This window comes from Arvicanthis niloticus, chromosome 4, assembly GCF_011762505.2.
Source record: "Arvicanthis niloticus isolate mArvNil1 chromosome 4, mArvNil1.pat.X, whole genome shotgun sequence".
NCBI lineage: Eukaryota > Metazoa > Chordata > Mammalia > Rodentia > Muridae > Arvicanthis > Arvicanthis niloticus.
In genome coordinates, this window is record NC_047661.1 from 25766170 (window position 1) to 25784000 (window position 17831).

At 41.0% G+C, this 17831-nt stretch overlaps 2 protein-coding genes across 6 annotated transcripts in view; both read left to right on the forward strand.

Moving 5' to 3' along the window:
* Positions 1-262, forward strand: part of LOC117707528 (la-related protein 1B-like) — a 71561-nt gene extending 71299 nt beyond the window's left edge. For 2 of the 4 annotated variants that reach the window (XM_034500921.2, XM_076932333.1), the window contains one exon: positions 161-254. In XM_034500921.2, coding sequence (XP_034356812.2) covers positions 161-162 — 2 coding nt within the window. In that variant the 3' untranslated portion in view covers positions 163-254. Of the gene's footprint in view, positions 1-160 lie in introns of all 4 variants that reach the window. The other 2 variants (XM_076932336.1, XM_076932338.1) reach the window with 2 other exon arrangements.
* Positions 263-8339: 8077 nt separating this feature from the next.
* Positions 8340-17329, forward strand: LOC117707530 (la-related protein 1B-like). Of its 2 annotated transcripts, XM_076932339.1 has the most exons (6): positions 8340-8793; positions 8839-10325; positions 10667-10811; positions 12359-12468; positions 13303-13430; positions 16053-17329. In XM_076932339.1, exons 3-6 carry the CDS (start codon positions 10702-10704, stop codon positions 16287-16289), a joined length of 585 nt encoding a protein of 194 aa, XP_076788454.1. In that variant the 5' UTR covers positions 8340-8793; positions 8839-10325; positions 10667-10701; the 3' UTR covers positions 16290-17329. The 2 variants fall into 2 exon arrangements, with proteins under 2 accessions (XP_076788454.1, XP_034356813.2); XM_034500922.2 differs by having other exon boundaries at positions 8340-10325.
* Positions 17330-17831: the final 502 nt, after the last annotated feature.

Genomic DNA, 17831 nt, shown 5'->3' on the forward strand with positions numbered 1-17831 from the left:
CTTGTGTGAGAGATGTTTAGGTTTTGTGACTTCATGTGATTTCACAATGTGCCATCTGCAGTGTGAAAATGTGAGTTGGTTTGCAGTCAGAGGGTTTAAATTTACTTGTGAAGTTCATACTACCAAAAGAAATTGCAATGTTTGCCTTCTTTTTCTTTAGAGTCCACGAAAGAGGAAGACGAGTCACAGCACAAACCCCCCTCTAGAGTATCACGTTGGGTGGGTGATGGATTCCAGGGACCATGGGCCAAGACCACCCTCTGTCAGGTACCTGGTTGTCAGCACTGTCTCTCACACCCATTTCAAGTTTTCTTAAAAGTACTAAGTTGCTGTTTGGAAGCATTTGGAAATGAATATATAGAGAATTACATAACAGCAAGCAACCACAGAGCGGGGAAAGGAGCACAGGCCCACGGGGAGCATGCGCAGGAGAGACCTCAGGACGGTTCTCCAGTGGGCTCACAGAGCAAGGCTTCAGTTGGACATGTTTCCGTTTCAGATCTTTCTCACAAAGGGGGAAATGTCAGATTTGTAAATGGTGTGAGTATTGGAAAGTTTCCTTAGAAAGAACCCAGAGTCTTCATGATATTTAGTAGGTTCCTTGAAAGTATTGTTAAGAGAATTTTTGTCTTAAATGATTTTCTCAAAGTATATTAAGAATTTAGGAACAGAATATTTTGAATTTTGTTTTCCTCTTGGGAAGAAACAATTTAGATAACCTATTAGCAGGATGTGTTTTTTTTTTCTTTTAGCTTTAACTTTAAAAAATTATTATTTATCTCAAAAGTAGGTGAAAATAGAAACCATAACAGTGTTGTGTATTTAAAACCTATCTCATGGGCCCCTGAGATGGCTCAGTGGGTACAGGGCCCTGCCATGGAGCCTAACAACCTGAGTATAACTCCTAGAACCCACATGGTGAAAGAACAACCAGTATCTCCTAGTCTGTGCTCTAGTGTCATGGTGTGTGTACAGGCACACCTGCACTTAAAAAAAAAAAAAAAGTAAAGCCTATCTCATGTTTGTAGTAGATATTTTTAGAATTGCTGTCTGATCATTTTTTCTGTTTTACATTTTATTCTGCTGAGCCACTTTGCAGGCCCCAGGAAAGATTAATTTTATGAAAACAAGTGCTAGGGGTTTCATCTTAAACTCACAATCTTGAAACTTATTTTTCTCAATATCTATTTAGGATGTCTTATTTAGAGTACGCTTATCTCATCAAATACAGTGTCCTTAACAGATAAAATGTGTGTGTTGTTCAACACTGCTTTGAAGGGGTTTTGTTCCATGAGTAGGTTGTTTTTGTGTTTTGGTGTGTTTGTTGCTTTATTACAGCATGTTTGAAGAATGTGTTTCTCTCTCTTTCTCTCTCTCTCTCTCTCTCTCTCTCTCTCTCTCTCTCTCTCTCTCTCTCTCTCTCTCTCTCTCTCTCTCTCTGGCTTTCCAAGTCAAGGTTTCTCTGTGTAGCCCTGGCTGTCCTAGAACTCATTTTGTAGACTAGGATAGCCTCAAACTCAGAGACCTGCCTACCTCTGCCTCCTGAGTGCTGGTATTAAAGGTGTATGCCACCAATGCCTAGCAGATGTGTTTCTAAGAGCCATATTTTATCATGTTACATTTTTCATGCTAATAATTAACATTCATAACTTGTTTATCCCGTCTCACTCCATAAATATCGATAGTGATGATGAATGAAACTTTTATCCACAAGTAAATACAGGTCAGTCTCATTGTGTTCCTACTAGGTATACCTCCTTTTCTCCTAGCTGCCTTATCATATGCTAATGTAGCTGTTGCTGCTTTCTTTTGTTGATTTGGGGTGTTTTGTTTTGTTTTTGAAATCTCTTTATGAACTCACACTGACCTCTAGCTTGTTCTACCACACCAGGACTCTGGTTTTGGTCTGACTATGTGCCTCAGACTGTCCTTGAACTTGCAGTCCTCACACCTCCACCTCCTTGTGTGAGATTCCAGTTACAAACTACTAACCCTGACTTTGTCATATTCTCCATGGCATTTAGTCACACACAGATACAGACATATTTGTATGCACGTAATATTTACCCTGTTATGTTTCTCTGATAGTTTTGGTTTATTATATTCAGCTAGGAAACTTTTCCACTGTCTTCAATATCTTTTAATTTATTTTTTGTTTATATGCATGTGTGAGTGAGTTTCTGTGTACCATGTATCATGTATGTTCAGGAGCCCCTGTAGACTAGAAGATGGTTTGGTTCACCTGGAACAGATATCTGTGAACCATCATGTGGGTACTAGGGACTGAACCTAGGTCCTTTGCAAGAACAGTAAGTGATCTTAACCTCTGCCATCTCTCCAGCCCCTCTTCACCTCTTACTGTGTTTATTTTAGATTCACAATACACATATGTCATAGCGTTTAATAATGTCTCAATGCTCTTGGATCTCTGGAGTTTAACTTCCCTACTCTTTCCTCATTATAGTCACTGGATACTTTTGACCTCTATTTAAGCATACTGTTTTCTTCTCAGCAAGTTTTCTGTTTACATGTGGTACGCATCTTTCCATTAGGAGATGGTGGTGGTGGGTATAAGAAACTGTCTTACTATGTACCTTGGGCTGGCCTTAAACTCAGATCACCACGTCTCTTGAGTATCAGGGTTAAAGGTGTATACTCCCATCTGTCAACATATCTGTGATGGACCTGTGCTGTGGGTCTGTGATGGACCTGTGCTGTGGGCTGTGATGGACCTGTGTGCTATAGACTGTGATGGACCTGTGTGCTGTGGGATGAGATGGACCTGTGCTTTGGGCACAGGCAGCAAGCACATCATAACAGGAATACATGACAGAGAAAAGCCATTTTTCTCATGGCCAGGAAGCAAAAGAGCAAAGAGAAAGCCAGGGTCCCATAATCTCCTTTCAGGCATATGACCCAAAGGCTCTCCATTTAACCCTGCCTCTTAAAGGTCCAGTGCCTCCAGAGGTACCACACTGGTGACCACACCTTTGGACACTCACTATCCAAACTATAGCTATACTTTCAACTGAATTAGGAAAAAGTAAAATCTCAACTGACCTATAATAAAAGCGATTGAATTGCTAATCAGAATATTCCCAATAAAAGTCTTGAACCAAATGGCTACATCAGTGAATTCTACCATGCATTTAAAGAAAACAAAATTACAAGTCAATCTCTCTTTTTAAAGTCACATTTAAACATCCTAGAAAATAAAATCGAGTAGCATATTAATAGAAGTATTGACTATGGCCAGGAGAGTGGCATCTCAGTAACATAAAGTAAATCTATGTAGGGTTGGAGAGACGGCTCAGCAGTTAAGAGCACTGACTGCTCTTCCAGAGTTCCTGAGTTCAATTCCCAGCAACCACATGGTGGTTCACAACCATCTATCGTGGGATCCAGTGCCCTCTGGTGTGTCTGAAGACAGCTACCGTATAGTTAGATACATAAAATAGATTATATATATAATCTATGTTATTAATAGAACTAAAGAACAAAAAATATACTTTGTCATTTCAATTGATGTGGCCTTTCATGATTAAACACTCAGAACATTAGGAATAAAAGAAAGTGTCCTCAATGTGAGAAAAGGTATTTTTGAAAGATAGAAATCAGAACATTGTACTCAGTGGTGAGTTGTGCCAAGTTTCCCACCACAGAAAGGAAGTGTGTGTTCCCCGCTGGTCCTTAGCACTGTATTAAGTGCTAGCTAGACCCAGAAGAGAAGAAAAGGCAACAAAAGACATCAAATTGGAAAGGAAAATGCACAACTCTGTTACAAATAGTGTGAGTCTCAGGAATCCACCGGAAAATGCTAAGGGTGCTTTTTGAAAAATACTGCCTAAAAAAAATCGTTTCTCAAAATAGCCCCAATAAGCAATATGAAAAGGAAATTTACAAAGCATTAGTACTTATATTAGTGTCAAAAATTAAATATCCAGGAATAAGTCTAGCCAAGAATGTGGAAAACTTGTATGTTCAAAACTGAAAACCATGAAGCCAATGAGATGACTCTGTATAGCCAGGTGTAGTGGCATACTCCTTTAATCTCAGCATGCAGGAGGCAGAGGCAGGCAGATCTCTGAGTTCAAGGCCAGTCTTTCTACAGCGTGAGTTCCAGACAGCCAAGGCTACACAGAGAAACCTTGTCTCAAAAGCCCAAAACAAAAATCAAATTGAGGTCAGTGAAGAAAGATGTTCTGTGCTTAAAGCACTTATTACACAAGCCTCAGGACCTGAGTTCAACCCCCCCCCCCCCCCAGAACCATGTGAAGGTAGAGAGAACTGAGTTCATGACATTGCCTTTTGTTCTTTACAAACAAATGCTCAAGAATACCCCCGCATCCACTATCCACTATACATACACACAATAATAATGCATTTAAAAAATTATGGTGAAAGAAATGTAGAAGTCCTAAATAAATGCAAAGGCATCCTATATTCATGGGTGGGAAGGTGTGACACTATTATGACATCAATTGTACCTAAAGAATTTATAAATTGACCACATTCCTTATCAATACTCTAATAGCTTTCTTACAGAAAAAGTAAATTCAGTGTAAATGCAGCAAGCTCCAAATAGCTAAATCTAACTTTAAACAAAGTAATTGTTAGAGACCTAACGTTTGCCATCTTTGAAAGTTACTCCAGGAAGAGCTAACCCAGCTGTTAAGAGTACTTGCTGCTCTTGAAGAAGACCAGAGTTCTGTTATCAACACTCTCAGCTCAGGAAGCTCACAACTACCTGTAATTCCAGCTCCAGGGAATCAAAATAAGGTCTTATTTTACATATGTTTTCTTGGTCAGTAACTGGATACATAGACCAATGAAATGGAATAGAAGCCCAGAAATAAACAATCAACATGTGTGGTCAGGTTTTTGTTTTTTGTTTTGACAAGGGTGTCAGTGGGGGAAAGAATATCTTTTCAATTAATAGTGTTGGGAAAACGGAATATCCACCTGCATACTACTGAACCTACTGAACCTAGGTCCTTGCTGTATACCATATTTAAAAAAAAAAAACTCAAAAAAAACCCCAATCTTAAGTACTCAAACTGTGTAGTTCTTAAGAAGAAAGCATAGAAAATCTCATGACATTGGATTTGGCTTCATTTCCATGAGTGTGACAGTTAAAACCCAGACAATAAAAGGTAAATAGACCATATCAAGATGATCAACAGCTGTACAGCCATCAATAGGATAATACACCTTAGTGGAGAAATAACAGTATTTGATTAAGAATTTAAGTCCAGAACATACAAAGCCTTCTCGTAACTCAACAACAACTACAATAAAAATTTTAAAAACTAAATAAATCAACTTAGGGGCTGAGGGGCTGGAGAAATGGCTGAGTGGTTAGAATTGTACTCTCTTACAGAGGACACAAGTTTAGTTTCCAGCATCCTGTGAGCATTCACAACTGCTGACAACTCCAGCTCCATGGGAACCAGTATTCTCTTCTGGACTCAAGTCACCTGCACTCACACGTGTGCAATTAAAGGAAAATCTTTAAAAGAAATAAGAAAGTTAATTTTAGAATGTGTAAAACTTAAATGGACATCTCTCTAGAAACAGTAAGGTACACAAGTGAAAACCCAGTACATGAGAAGAATCATGAGATAGTCTTTTGCTAGACAAAAACTAAAAAAAAAAAAATAAGAAAAAAACCTACAATGAGATAGCATTAGGTCAAGTGAACTGAGTCGTGTACCCCAGAATCCATGTACTGAAGCCCTAACCCCTCATGCAAGTATGTTTGGTGACAGGGCCTTTAAGGAGGTAATAAATGAAGACATGAAAGCAGAATCCTGTTGTAAAATGCATTTTCTGTGCAAGGAGGTTTGTAAGATGACATAGAGACACCAGGCATATTTCGTTGTGCCTCAACAGAAGACATAACAAGATGGTGGTCACATGCAAGTCAGGAGAAGGCTCACCAGAAATCAACTCTGGTTGACTGGGGGATAGGAAGATGCTGAGGATCAAGCCTCAGGGCCCTGTGCATACTAGGCATTGTTTTGCTAATGAGTTCTCTCCCCACCATTGGTTCTGAGACAGGGATTCATGCTGGAGCCCAGGCCATCTAGGACAAGCTATATAGAACATGCTGGCCTCAAACGTGTGACCTGTTTTCCCTCTGTCTCCTGTGTGCTGGGATTACAGGTGTGAGCCACCCACCACACAGAGTGTCCTAGTTTGTTTCTCTGTTGTGGTGATGAAACATTGGCCAAGACCAACTCAGCAGAGGAAGAATTTATTTCATCTTACAACTCCCAGGTCACAGTTCATCACTTAGTGACATCAGGACATTTCAAGGCAGGAACTGAAACAGAAAGCATAAAGGATCTCCACTTACTGGCTTATACCCTGGGGACTGGCCCCTCCTACATTAATCATTAATGAAGAGAAAGCTCACACAAACTTCCCCTAGATAGGCCCTGATGGAGGTAGCTCCTCAGTTCTTCCCTCTTCCCACATTACTCTAGTGTGTGTCAAATTGACAGAAAAGAACCAGAATACCTTTTCTGCTGGCCATTTCTTCAAGCGTCTAGTCTCTAGAATTTAAGGAAATATATTTCAGGGGTTTAAGCCAATCCATTCTGTTCTGTCTTGTTATAGCCCAATGTGATTATAGAAGTATGAAAATTGCTAAAAATGTTGGTGAGGATGCAGACAAATCGAAATCTTCTTGCACTGCTAGTGGAGATATAAAATGCTGAGTTCAGCATTTTTCTCAAAGTATTAAGATATAGAATTACTATATGGCCTAGCTATACTGCTCCTAGATGTCTACCCAGAGGTGTTCTGCATGTATATATATGCCCATCTGTATTTGGGTGTACATGCGTACATGTTTGTGTGTGCATGTAGGTGTTCATAAGTGTGTTCCATTCATGCCGTGGTCAGGGCAACTTTAGCTGTTAATCCTTAGGGGCGGTCTGTCTTTTTCCAAGACAGGCCCTTTCATTATCTTTGAGCTTCTATAGAACACACCAGGCTGGTTCCCTTGTAAGCCCAGAGATCTGTCTTTACCCATCTCTCCCACCACTGGGATTACAAGCATGTACTATGGCTTGATTTTTTAAAATGTGTTTTTGGGGATTGAGTTAACACTCTCATGCTTCTCAGAAAGCACCTTGCTAAAAAGCTTTCTGTTCAGCTCTTTCTAGAAGTCCCAGAAACATTTTTTTCATCATGTTGGCCTGATGGAAGTAACATGGAAATAACTTTGGGGGTAGGAAGGGGAGTAAAAGTTCCTGGTTAATAGGTAAGTGTTGGACATGCTAATAGAGTCTAGGGTAGGATAGTGTGGGGATTGTATACCATTGTATATGCAATGCCAATTATAAACTTCCAAATAGTGTTTAACTTGGTTATCTACATTATACATGTTTTAACAGAAGCACAAAAAAGGCCATTACTTTATTAGAAAGATCTTTATGTATCAGTAGGAAAAATCTTTAAGTATTAGCCTCTGACAAATTCAAAGTTTGTAAAATCGCAATTTTGCTTGAAAACTCAAGCTTTATCATTGACAATACTCAATAATTTGTCTTGATGTTAATGACCAGTCAAGGCAACACCTCACAAATAATGAAGCCTGAAGAACATAATCACTGTTCACTTTAATTCAGATAGTGCTGTGGCAGATAAGATAGCTTAGCAAATAAAGGCGCTTGCCACTAGCCCTAATGACCCGAGTCTTATCTCTAGGACCTACTTAGTGAAAAGAAAGAACTGACTTGTGGACATTGTCCTCTGACCTCTCGCTGTGAACTTCCGCATGCACATGGAAGCGCACATACACACATGAATAGATAAGTATTTTTTTACAACAGTGTTCCATGAGAAAGCTGCTGATTTACCTCATAGCTTAAACATGAGTACTTTACCAAGAGACATCTGTTTTTTAATAGAGCACAAAAGCATTGTTTCTATTTCATTTCTTTAGATTGTGGTTAAAAACAAAAGCAAAACATGAAAGTTCTCTGTCTTAACTATTCATGTATGGGTAGGCATGTGCCCCCATGCATGCAAGTCCAAAGGACACAGGTAGGTAGGTATGTGTCCCCATGCATGCAAGTCTAAATAAAGGACACAGGTAGGTAGGTATGTGTCCCCATGCATGCAAGTCTAAATAAAGGACACAGGTAGGTAGGTATGTGCCCCCATGCATGCAAGTCCAAAGGACACAGGTAGGTAGTATGTGCCCCCATGCATGCAAGTCCAAAGGACACAGGTAGGTAGGTATGTGTCCCCATGCATGCAAGTCTAAATAAAGGACACAGGTAGGTAGGTATGTGTCCCCATGCATGCAAGTCTAAATAAAGGACACAGGTAGGTAGGTATGTGCCCCCATGCATGCAAGTCTAAAGGACACAGACAGGTAAGTATGTAGGTGCCCCCGTGCATGCAAGTCCAAAGGACACAGGTAGGTAGGTATGTGCTCCCATGCATGCAAGTCTAAAGGACACAGACAGGTAAGTATGTAGGTGCCCCCGTGCATGCAAGTCCAAAGGACACAGGTAGGTAGGTATGTGCCCCCATGCATGCAAGTCCAAAGGACACAGGTAGGTAGGTATGTGCCCCCATGCATGCAAGTCCAAAGGACACAGGTACGTAGTATGTGCCCCCATGCATGCAAGTCCAAAGGACACAGGTAGGTAGGTATGTGTCCCCATGCATGCAAGTCTAAATAAAGGACACAGGTAGGTATGTGCCCCCATGCATGCAAGTCTAAAGGACACAGTTAGGTATGTGTCCCCATGCATGTAAGTCTAAAGGACACAGGTAGGTAGGTATGTGCTCCCATGCATGCAAGTCTAAAGGACACAGGTAGGTAGGTATGTGCTCCCATGCATGCAAGTCTAAAGGACACAGACAGGTAAGTATGTAGGTGCCCCCGTGCATGCAAGTCCAAAGGACACAGGTAGGTAGGTATGTGCCCCCATGCATGCAAGTCCAAAGGACACAGGTAGGTAGGTATGTGCCCCCATGCATGCAAGCATAAAGGGCAGAGGTAGATATTGATTGCCTTCCTCTGTCAACTCCCCACCTTTCCTGGTTTTGGCATGATCTTTCACAGAACTGGAGCTCATCATTTTGGCCACATTGTCTGGTCAGCAAGCACCCAGGATTTGCCTGGTTTCCCAATCCCCAAAGCTCTGGGGTTGTGGATGTATGAGCTGTACTGCCTGAGCCGTTTCTCCGGCCCATCCTGTTTTTTATCATGTAGTTGATGAAGGTTTCAGAACATTCCCACCATGCAAATCTGAAGCTCCTGCGCCTTGGTCAGACAGAAAAGATGAGTTCTCTGTGGCTCACTGTCTTAGGAAGGTCTTGGTGGCAAGGTAGAGACGGAGGACCTGTGACTCCAAGTGGAAGAGGAGGAGGGCCTAAACTTGATCAGTGGTGGGTTCACATGAAAACAAAGAGCCAGGTAGCACCCACTCCAGAGGAGATTGGTTTAGGCAGTTGGAGGTGTGACTTTAAGAAGGTGAGCTTGCTGTCTTCACCACGCACATGTTCTCTCCCATTTCTGTCTTCTGCTTTAATCTAGTTAGTTAAGTTCAGGTTTTCCAGTATTATAATGCCAACAAAAACCTAATCTCAGCTAAACTGGTGATTAACCTGGGAGAGTAAATTAGCTGTTTGATTTTCTTCTTATCTTCTTGGAGTTTAGTGAATTTGTGACACTGTTCCGAGTGATCGTGTGTGATCTATATATCATTCCTCTGTCCATTTGTGTCAGTAGTTAAGGTTAGTATTGCACTACTCAGGCAGTCAGTAATAGAAAAAGAACAGTACAGATTCCTTTATGTTCTTAGGGTTTTCTTCTCCTTTCCACATGTGTGTTTGTGTACACAGTCACATAAAAGATGGAAATTTATGTTGGGACTATTGCTTAGGTACTCTCTACCCTACTCATTAAGGCAGAGGGGTTTTGGTCAAACCTCTGATATGGTCGCCATATCACCGATATGGCTGACACTGCTAAGCTGCTAGACAGGATCTTGTGTGTCCACCTCTGAAGTTGAAAGTGCAGGCAGTTTTCATGTCCAGCCAGCATTCACATGAGTTCTCCTGAGGAGAGGCCAGACCTCTTGTTTTGCGTGAACCGCTGATACTTCATTTTGAAGGCTTTTTCCTCTCCTCAAACAGCAGTTCAAATGCTTCATCTTCAGAAGGTGTACCACTCACAGGAAGCTGCAGCTACACACCTCATTCATTCCCAAAGTTCCAGCATCCTTCTCATGAACTGCTGAAGGAAAATGGCTTCACCCAACAAGTGTACCACAAATATCGTCGAAGGTGCTTAAGTGGTAAGATGCCTGTCCTATGCCTAGCTGTATTGCTGTTACAGGAGATTCTAAAAATTAAATTGTCACTTCATATCTGGCTAAGATAGTCTTACCTTTTATTTATGTTTTCCTGTGCTTTTTTAAAATTTAAACATACTAGTAAATGAATTTAGTATATTCTTGTTACCGTTGACAAGTATTTATAACTTGAACACTTCAAGATTTAATGTCCTCTATTTGGGAGAATCTCAGTTCCGGTTTTAGTGTTTTGTTTTGTTTTCATTGTGAGTTATATAAAATGCTTGCTATCTTGACATTTAAAGGCATGTTTAATTTTAAGATGTTTTATTAACTCTTTGCAGAGAGAAAACGCTTGGGAATTGGACAGTCACAGGAAATGAATACCCTCTTTCGTTTCTGGTCCTTCTTCCTCAGAGACCACTTTAATAGGAAAATGTACGAGGAATTTAGACAACTTGCTTGGGAAGATGCAAAAGAGAATTACAGGTCAAACGTTTCCTAGTGCTTTTTTTTTTTTAAATCACAATTTCAAGTAGTCTGGTTTTGAGCTGTGAAAATAAGCACAATGTAACTGGAATGGGGATTGTATTTGTTTTCTGTTGCTAAATAATAAACAACTCCTAAACTCAAAACAAACATTTGTTAACTCCTAAAGGGGGGACTCTGGGACCCATCTCACCAGGTAACCCCAACGTGAGGCCCCTCATAAGGTTTCATTCAAGGTATTTCCAGGGCTGGCCTTTCTGCAGGGTCTTCTCAGATTTCTCCCCTTGGCCATTGACAGGGTATCATTTCCTGGCTGCTTCTCCATAGAGTATTTTTCAGTGTAGCTACTCACAGAGCAGTGATCTAAGAAAGAATGGCAGCTTCTAAGAAGGCTCAGTATCCTGAATAACCTTTCCTTAGAAATGACAGCATCTCGTCTACCATATGGTATTGTTAATACGACTGGCCCAGGTCCAGAAAAGAGACCTACATGAGATTGTGGATAACAAAGGACAGGCTCAGTAGGGATTCAGCTTAGCACTGAGCTGAATGCTCACTCCTGCCTAGAGAAATGTCTCAGCAAAGAACACTTCAGTTCCCAGCACTCACATCAAGTGGCTTACACATGTAACTCCAATCCTAGAGGATCTGATGCGCTCTGGCCTCCAAGGGTGCTTAAACAAACAGGGTGTACATACAGCCAAGCAGGTACACATATACACACACCTAAATTAAAAAAAAATGTTAAAACCATTCTCTCTTATGCCCCTATCATTGGGGACTTCCCTGCACATGCGTGCATAGCCCTAGATTTATGTATGCTGAGAGCCAATGCAGATTTAAGATTTATGAGATGAGGGAAAGCAAGACTTCTCATGCTGTATGTCCTATCCATTCTCAGTCTGTTCCTTTGTCCTTGGTGACTCTGCCCCTGAGTGGTAGAGTCCCTGTTGTTTTTTGATCCACGGTCATATACTTGTCCTAGGTACTCTAGGTGGTTATAAGAAGATACAGGGAAATGCTTCTTTGATTTATAAAGTGAGTTTATAGTACTCTTGTCAATAGACCTGCCAGGAATGTACTTTATAACCATCAGGAGCCATCCAGTTAAGCTTATACCATTAAAAATGTGGACTTTTCCAGGTGGATGATTGTATTCAAGAAACAAGCACACCATTTAAACTTCGCTTTAAGAAAAATATAAAATACTTCAATGTTCTTGAATCTTTTCACTCCTGCTTAGGAAATAACACTGTCCTGCACTCATTAGCTTGTCAGTTAGAATTTGTGTACCATTCCAGCATTCATAAAGCTGAGACAGAAGGATGGCAAGTTCAGGGCCAGTTAAGACTGCATAGTGAGTTCTAGGGTAGCCTTGAGTATAGTGTTGAGACACCGTCTCAGAAAACGAAACAAAGACATAGTTACTGAACTGACTGACCTCTTGTTACGGTGTGTGTTGTGTTTGCTTGTACGATATGTAACTACAAGGTGCTTGCATTATTCTAGCAAAGCCACAGTTTTATGCCTTTCTTTCCTTTCCATAGGTATGGGTTAGAATGTCTGTTCAGGTTTTATAGTTATGGACTGGAAAAAAAATTCAGACAAGAAATTTTTAAGGATTTTCAAGAAGAAACCAAAAAAGACTACGAATCTGGTAAAACAAACACTCTGTTTGGAAGTTGTAGACTTGACTCGGTCAATAAATAAGAAAGGAAAGCTAGCAAGATGACTCAGCGGGTAAAGGCACTTGTCAAACCTGGCAACCTCCCTGTAACCCCAGACAGTGCGAGGAAAGAGTCTGCTCTGAAAAGAATCTTCCCACATGTGCACCTTTGCCTGCACATACTAGCATGTCCACACGTGTGTGCACATACACATGTGTGCATATACACATCTGCACACACAGAAATGCACACATAAACACACATGTAATTTTAAAAAGAAGGGAATTTGCAGATTTTTGTCTTTGGGACAAATCATTTAAGATAGCCCACTGTCATAGTTCCTGATGAAGGTGGGGCACCATGCAGCGAGACGGCTCCTCGTGTGAGGTGCCTTTACCTTACAGAGGTATGTGTCAACATTAACTTCTCAACAAACATGGCTGCTCGTTGGTGTTCCTTCTCATGAGCATAATAAGGTATGCTTGGCAAGGCAAAAAAGGAGTACAGGCTGTGGTCCAGATCACTAGGTCTGAGTCCCTTTCTCTTTCTCAGTAGCCATGTGACTTAGGCCAGTTCTACAGCTGCCAGCTCCAGTGTTCCCATCTGCAATGTAGGCAGGAGGAACTACCCCACCAGACTGGTTACATGTGGTTCAGATTAGTTTGATATTTGATAAAAACTTATGTAGTGCCTGTTATAGAACATGATCAGTAGATATTAACTGCCACCATTGCTAGTTGATTGTGTGTGGCTTACTGCTGGTAAGATCATACGCATATCAATGTTTGTTAGTTTTACATAACATATATTCTTTTCTTATTAAGGCCAACTATATGGACTGGAAAAATTTTGGGCCTATCTGAAATATTCTCAATCTAAGACCCAGTCTGTCGACCCAAAACTTCAGGAATACCTCTGCAGTTTTAAGAAGTTAGAAGATTTCCGTGTTGATGTAAGTTTTAAATTCTTTTCTCTATTGTTTTAATCACTTGTATTACTTTATAACTTAACAGATTTTCACAATGTTAATCTTAAATTTGGGGGTGTTAATTTTGAACTTTTAACTTTTGACATCAAACTTTGAAAACAGGCTCAAAAATAGATAAGAAAATTACCATATACTTTATTCATTTAGATTTCTAAAAATTGGGGCATGGAGAGATAGCCCAGTTGGTGAAGAACTTGTGAAACCTACATCAGTTCTTCCTAGCATCTATGTGAAAGCTGAGCACAGTCAGGTGTGCATCTGTAACCCTGCACTGGGGAGAGAGTGTGGGAGCAGAGACAGGTGCATTCCTGATGCTCAATGGCCAGCCAGCCTGCCCAAAGCCTTAGTACCCAGGTTTAGTGAGAGAGCCTGTCTCCAAAAATAGGGTGGAGGCTTGACAGAGGAAGACATCTGACATCAGCTTCTTGTCTCCACACGAACTCGCACACACATACAGGATTTCCCAAAGGAGAACATCTCATATAATGGTACAGTTGTCAGTGCATTTGAATTTTGATGCACAATCATATTTAGATGGTTTTTAGACTGATGCACTAGTAGTGTGAAACTGTTTTCACTCAGTTTTGTCCAGTTTAGCTTTGGATTGTTTTCTATGCTAAGAATTGAATGGAGGGCTTATACATGCTGAGCAAGTATTCACTACTAAGTATTCTTTCAAAGATTATTTTATTTGAGCATGTGTGTATTTATGCATGGAATCAAGCCACAGAATCCAGAAGAGGGCTTTGGATCCCTGCAGCTGGAGTTACAGAGGATGTGAGTCACCTGATATGGGTGCTGGGAATCCCAACTCTGGTCCTCTGCAAGAATAGCCAGTTCTCTTAACCTCTCCAGCTCAAACTTTTCTTCTTCTTCTTCTTCTTCTTCTTCTTCTTCTTCTTCTTCTTCTTCTTCTTCTTCTTCTTCTTCTTCTTCTTCTTCTTCTTCTTCTTCCTCTTCCTCCTCCTCCTCCTCCTCCTCCTCCTCCTCCTCCTCTTCCTCTTCTTCTTCCTCCTCCTCCTCTCCCTCCTCCTCCTCCTCCTCTTCCTCCTCCTCCTCTTCCTCTTCTTCTTCTCCTCCTCCTCCTCCTCTTCCTCTTCTTCTTCCTCCTCCTCCTCTTCCTCCTCCTCCTCTTCCTCTTCTTCTTCTCCTCCTCCTCCTCCTCTTCCTCTTCTTCTTCCTCCTCCTCCTCTCCCTCCTCCTCCTCCTCTCCCTCCTCCTCCTCTTCCTCCTCCTCCTCCTCTTCCTCCTCCTCTTCTTCTCCTCCTCCTCCTCCTCTTCCTCCTTCTCCTCTTCTTCCTCCTTTTCCTCCTCCTCCTCTTCTTCCTTCTTCCTCTACCTCCTCTTCCTCATCTTCTTTTTCTTCTTCCTTCTCCTTTTCCTCTTCCCTCTCCTCCCCCTCCTCCCTGTCTTCTTCTTCCTCTTTTTTTTTTTTTTTGTTGTTGTTTTGTTTTTGTTTTCCAATTCAGGGTTTTCTCTGTGCCCCTAGTCCTAGAACTTGTTCTCTGCAGGCTAGGCTGGCCTCAAACTCACAGATACCCACTTGCCTCTCGAGTGCTGGGATTAAAACATGAGCACTGTCTGGTAGCAACTTTTGACCTTTTAATGTGCTTTTATCCATATAGTCTTTTACATATTGTGTGGTGAGATATGCATTTAGAGGTTCTTCATAATAAAATTAGTGTCAGGGCTAAGCCTAGTGTGCATGTTGCTTTGGATTGGATGGGTCCCTGGCATCAAAAATTAATGCAAGACTATTAATTGGTGGGTACTTTAATTAGTTTGATTTCAAGTGGAAAAGAAAAGGTTAAATCAAGAAAATGACTACAAAGAAGGAAAGTCGGGGGAGGGGAACCCTAAAAAGTAGAAAAGATGTTATGCTTGCCTTCATGTAAGTCACAAACATAGACCCTCAGTTCTAAATTCAGCAGAAGTCAGGGGAAGATGGTTATTGTTTTAATTTATTTTTCAGATTAAAGAATATTAATCTAACTATATACATATGGTTATATCCATAACTGAAACAGACCCCAAAGTAGACATTTTAAATGTCTTTATTCCTGCTTGCATTATAAATGGATTTAACTTTTGTATCCTCTGTAATACTGTTAGTCCCTCTAGCATAGGAATCCTGGGTGAAATGTCACACTGGCTGGGGGGCTGTTTGACCTGGCACCTTTTCCCCCTTTCTGGTTCCATTCAGCTATCAGACACTGGAGAAGCCTACAACAGGAGGGTGGTGATGAGGAAGGGACTAGAACTAGAAACACATCCAAGAAGCTAAAGGAGGGCCAATGAAGAAATGGCCTCACTGAAACATTTTCCTAGAGGAAGGGCACCACCTCTGTACTTAAACCCTGATCAGAGCCTGGCCATAGACATAGGAGCCGCTTCTCAAGTTTGTGTTGACTGAACAAGCTAGTCCCAGTGTGCCAAGGAGATGTAAATGTCGCCCTGTGAGTTGCTGTAAAATGTATTGTGCTGCTAAAGTCTCTAAGCACCAACACTAAGGCTGATTAGAAGTCAGGCTTCGACTCTGAGGGGAGTAGTGAAAATGTTTGCTCTGCCGTCTTTCATGCCTTGCAGCCACCTACTAGTGAAGAATTTGGAAGAAAAAGCCATTCATCTACTTCTGGGGAGGAGAGTATTCACCATACACTTCCATCTCACCCTTTGACGCCACCTCCAAGTGCTGCTGAGCCTGCATCTGCCAGGAAACATCAGTCCCAACCAGTATGCCCAGGAGAAATCCTCAGGAGCCCAGTGACAACTCACAGTGACAGTGCTGCCGTGGCCTCTAGGGGTGAAGTACCAGGGAAGTAGATGCTGACACAAAAGTTGTGTGTTCTTGAAATCAACGTTGGCTTCAATGTGTATGTGGATAGATCTTCTGATGTTTAATTGTGATAATCAGAAAAACAGAAAGGAAGAAAAGTTGTAGTCTTTTTCTTTTTCTAGCAAGATGAATTCCATGTTTTCACTGATTCCACAAACAAAGTCTGGTTGCCCTTAGGAGGGCCTGTGGGATCTTTGCCATCAGGTTTTCTTGACGTTTATAAGAACAAAATTCCTTTATGTTTAAACACACACACACACACACACACACACACACACACACACACACACACACACGGAATACCTGACATTTCAGCTCATCCCTCTTACAGGAGATACAGTGTGTTGTATTCATCTCTTCTGTAGAACTCTCAGAGAGTCAGTGGTCTCCCTGTCAATCTATGTTTGAACATGTAAAAAAAAGCAAGGGAGGATTATGTATATAGGTATTAAATTCAGAAATGGATATGAAACATAAATTTTTTCTTGACTATACATAATTTGAAGGAAAGTCTCTCTCTCTCTCTCTCTCTCTCTCTCTCTCTCTCTCTCTCTCTCTCTCTCGCTCTCTCTAAGAAAGGAATATACAGTAGACTAGCTGTCATGAGGCCTATGGCTCTGGATGCAGCTTTCCCCAAGTCAGACCTAGTGTCTCAGCTGTGGTGCAGATGTGGGACTTTCTGAATTGGCATGAGCTGGGTATGTATATTCAGACAGATTGACTTTTGTGATTCTACAGAAACTTGCATATGGAATTGGAAACTGGGTTTTACTGGAATAGTTGTGTAAATGAATGAATTTGTTTTGAATGTGCCTGCTGTTTACATGTGCAAGCTGTCACGTAACTGTTCACCTGGGGGAGTGCTTAGTGTTTCTGTTTGCTTCTCTTCATTTTGTCCTAAACTCATAATTGTTTTCAAGAGAGATAACAAATTTATTTTTAATTCTTGGTGCTGTTACAGCATGTAAATAAATACTAGTTTTAATATTGTGGAATTTAAAAAATAAATTATTTTGAATTATCTGAATTGACTTCTAAATTTTATTTATGTTATATTTACAATGCTGTTGTATTTGAATTCTACTAGCATCAATTGTCATGTTTCATTAATGAAGTTCCAGTGACAAAGTTCTTAGGTTCATTTGCACTGAACACGGCATGATTCAGAAGTACTTTATCACACTAGCAGAAACACCTAGTTTCAATGACAACATTGATTATTGTCTTTCTGAGGAGACTGGATAGCTTATCTTGTTCTTCTTATAAGTTACATATTAAAATACTTCCTGGGGCTGTAACTCACTAGAAGAGCACTTACGAAGCATTTATAAGGCCTGAGTTCAATCCTCACCACTGGGGAGAAAACGCTAAAGTACATAGATATGGAGATATCGCTGGGGTAAAATGCCTGCACAGCGCTTGGGCCCGGACTGCATCCCTGACAGAAAAGGGAAAGTGGGAGAGCAGGGGAGAATCGAGAGGAAGGAAAACATAAAGAAAAAGACAGAAATAATGGGATCTTTTGAGAA

What these genes read in the sequence shown, in the direction of transcription:
- LOC117707530 (XM_034500922.2), top strand. Translation starts at nt 10,702, where the DNA reads ATGAATACCCTCTTTCGTTTCTGGTCCTTCTTCCTCAGAGACCACTTT. An exon ending in CAAAAAAGACTACGAATCTG is followed by an intron (nt 12,469 to 13,302) that starts GTAAAACAAACA and finishes TTTCTTATTAAG; the next exon opens with GCCAACTATATGGACTGGAA. An exon ending in TAGAAGATTTCCGTGTTGAT is followed by an intron (nt 13,431 to 16,052) that starts GTAAGTTTTAAA and finishes CATGCCTTGCAG; the next exon opens with CCACCTACTAGTGAAGAATT.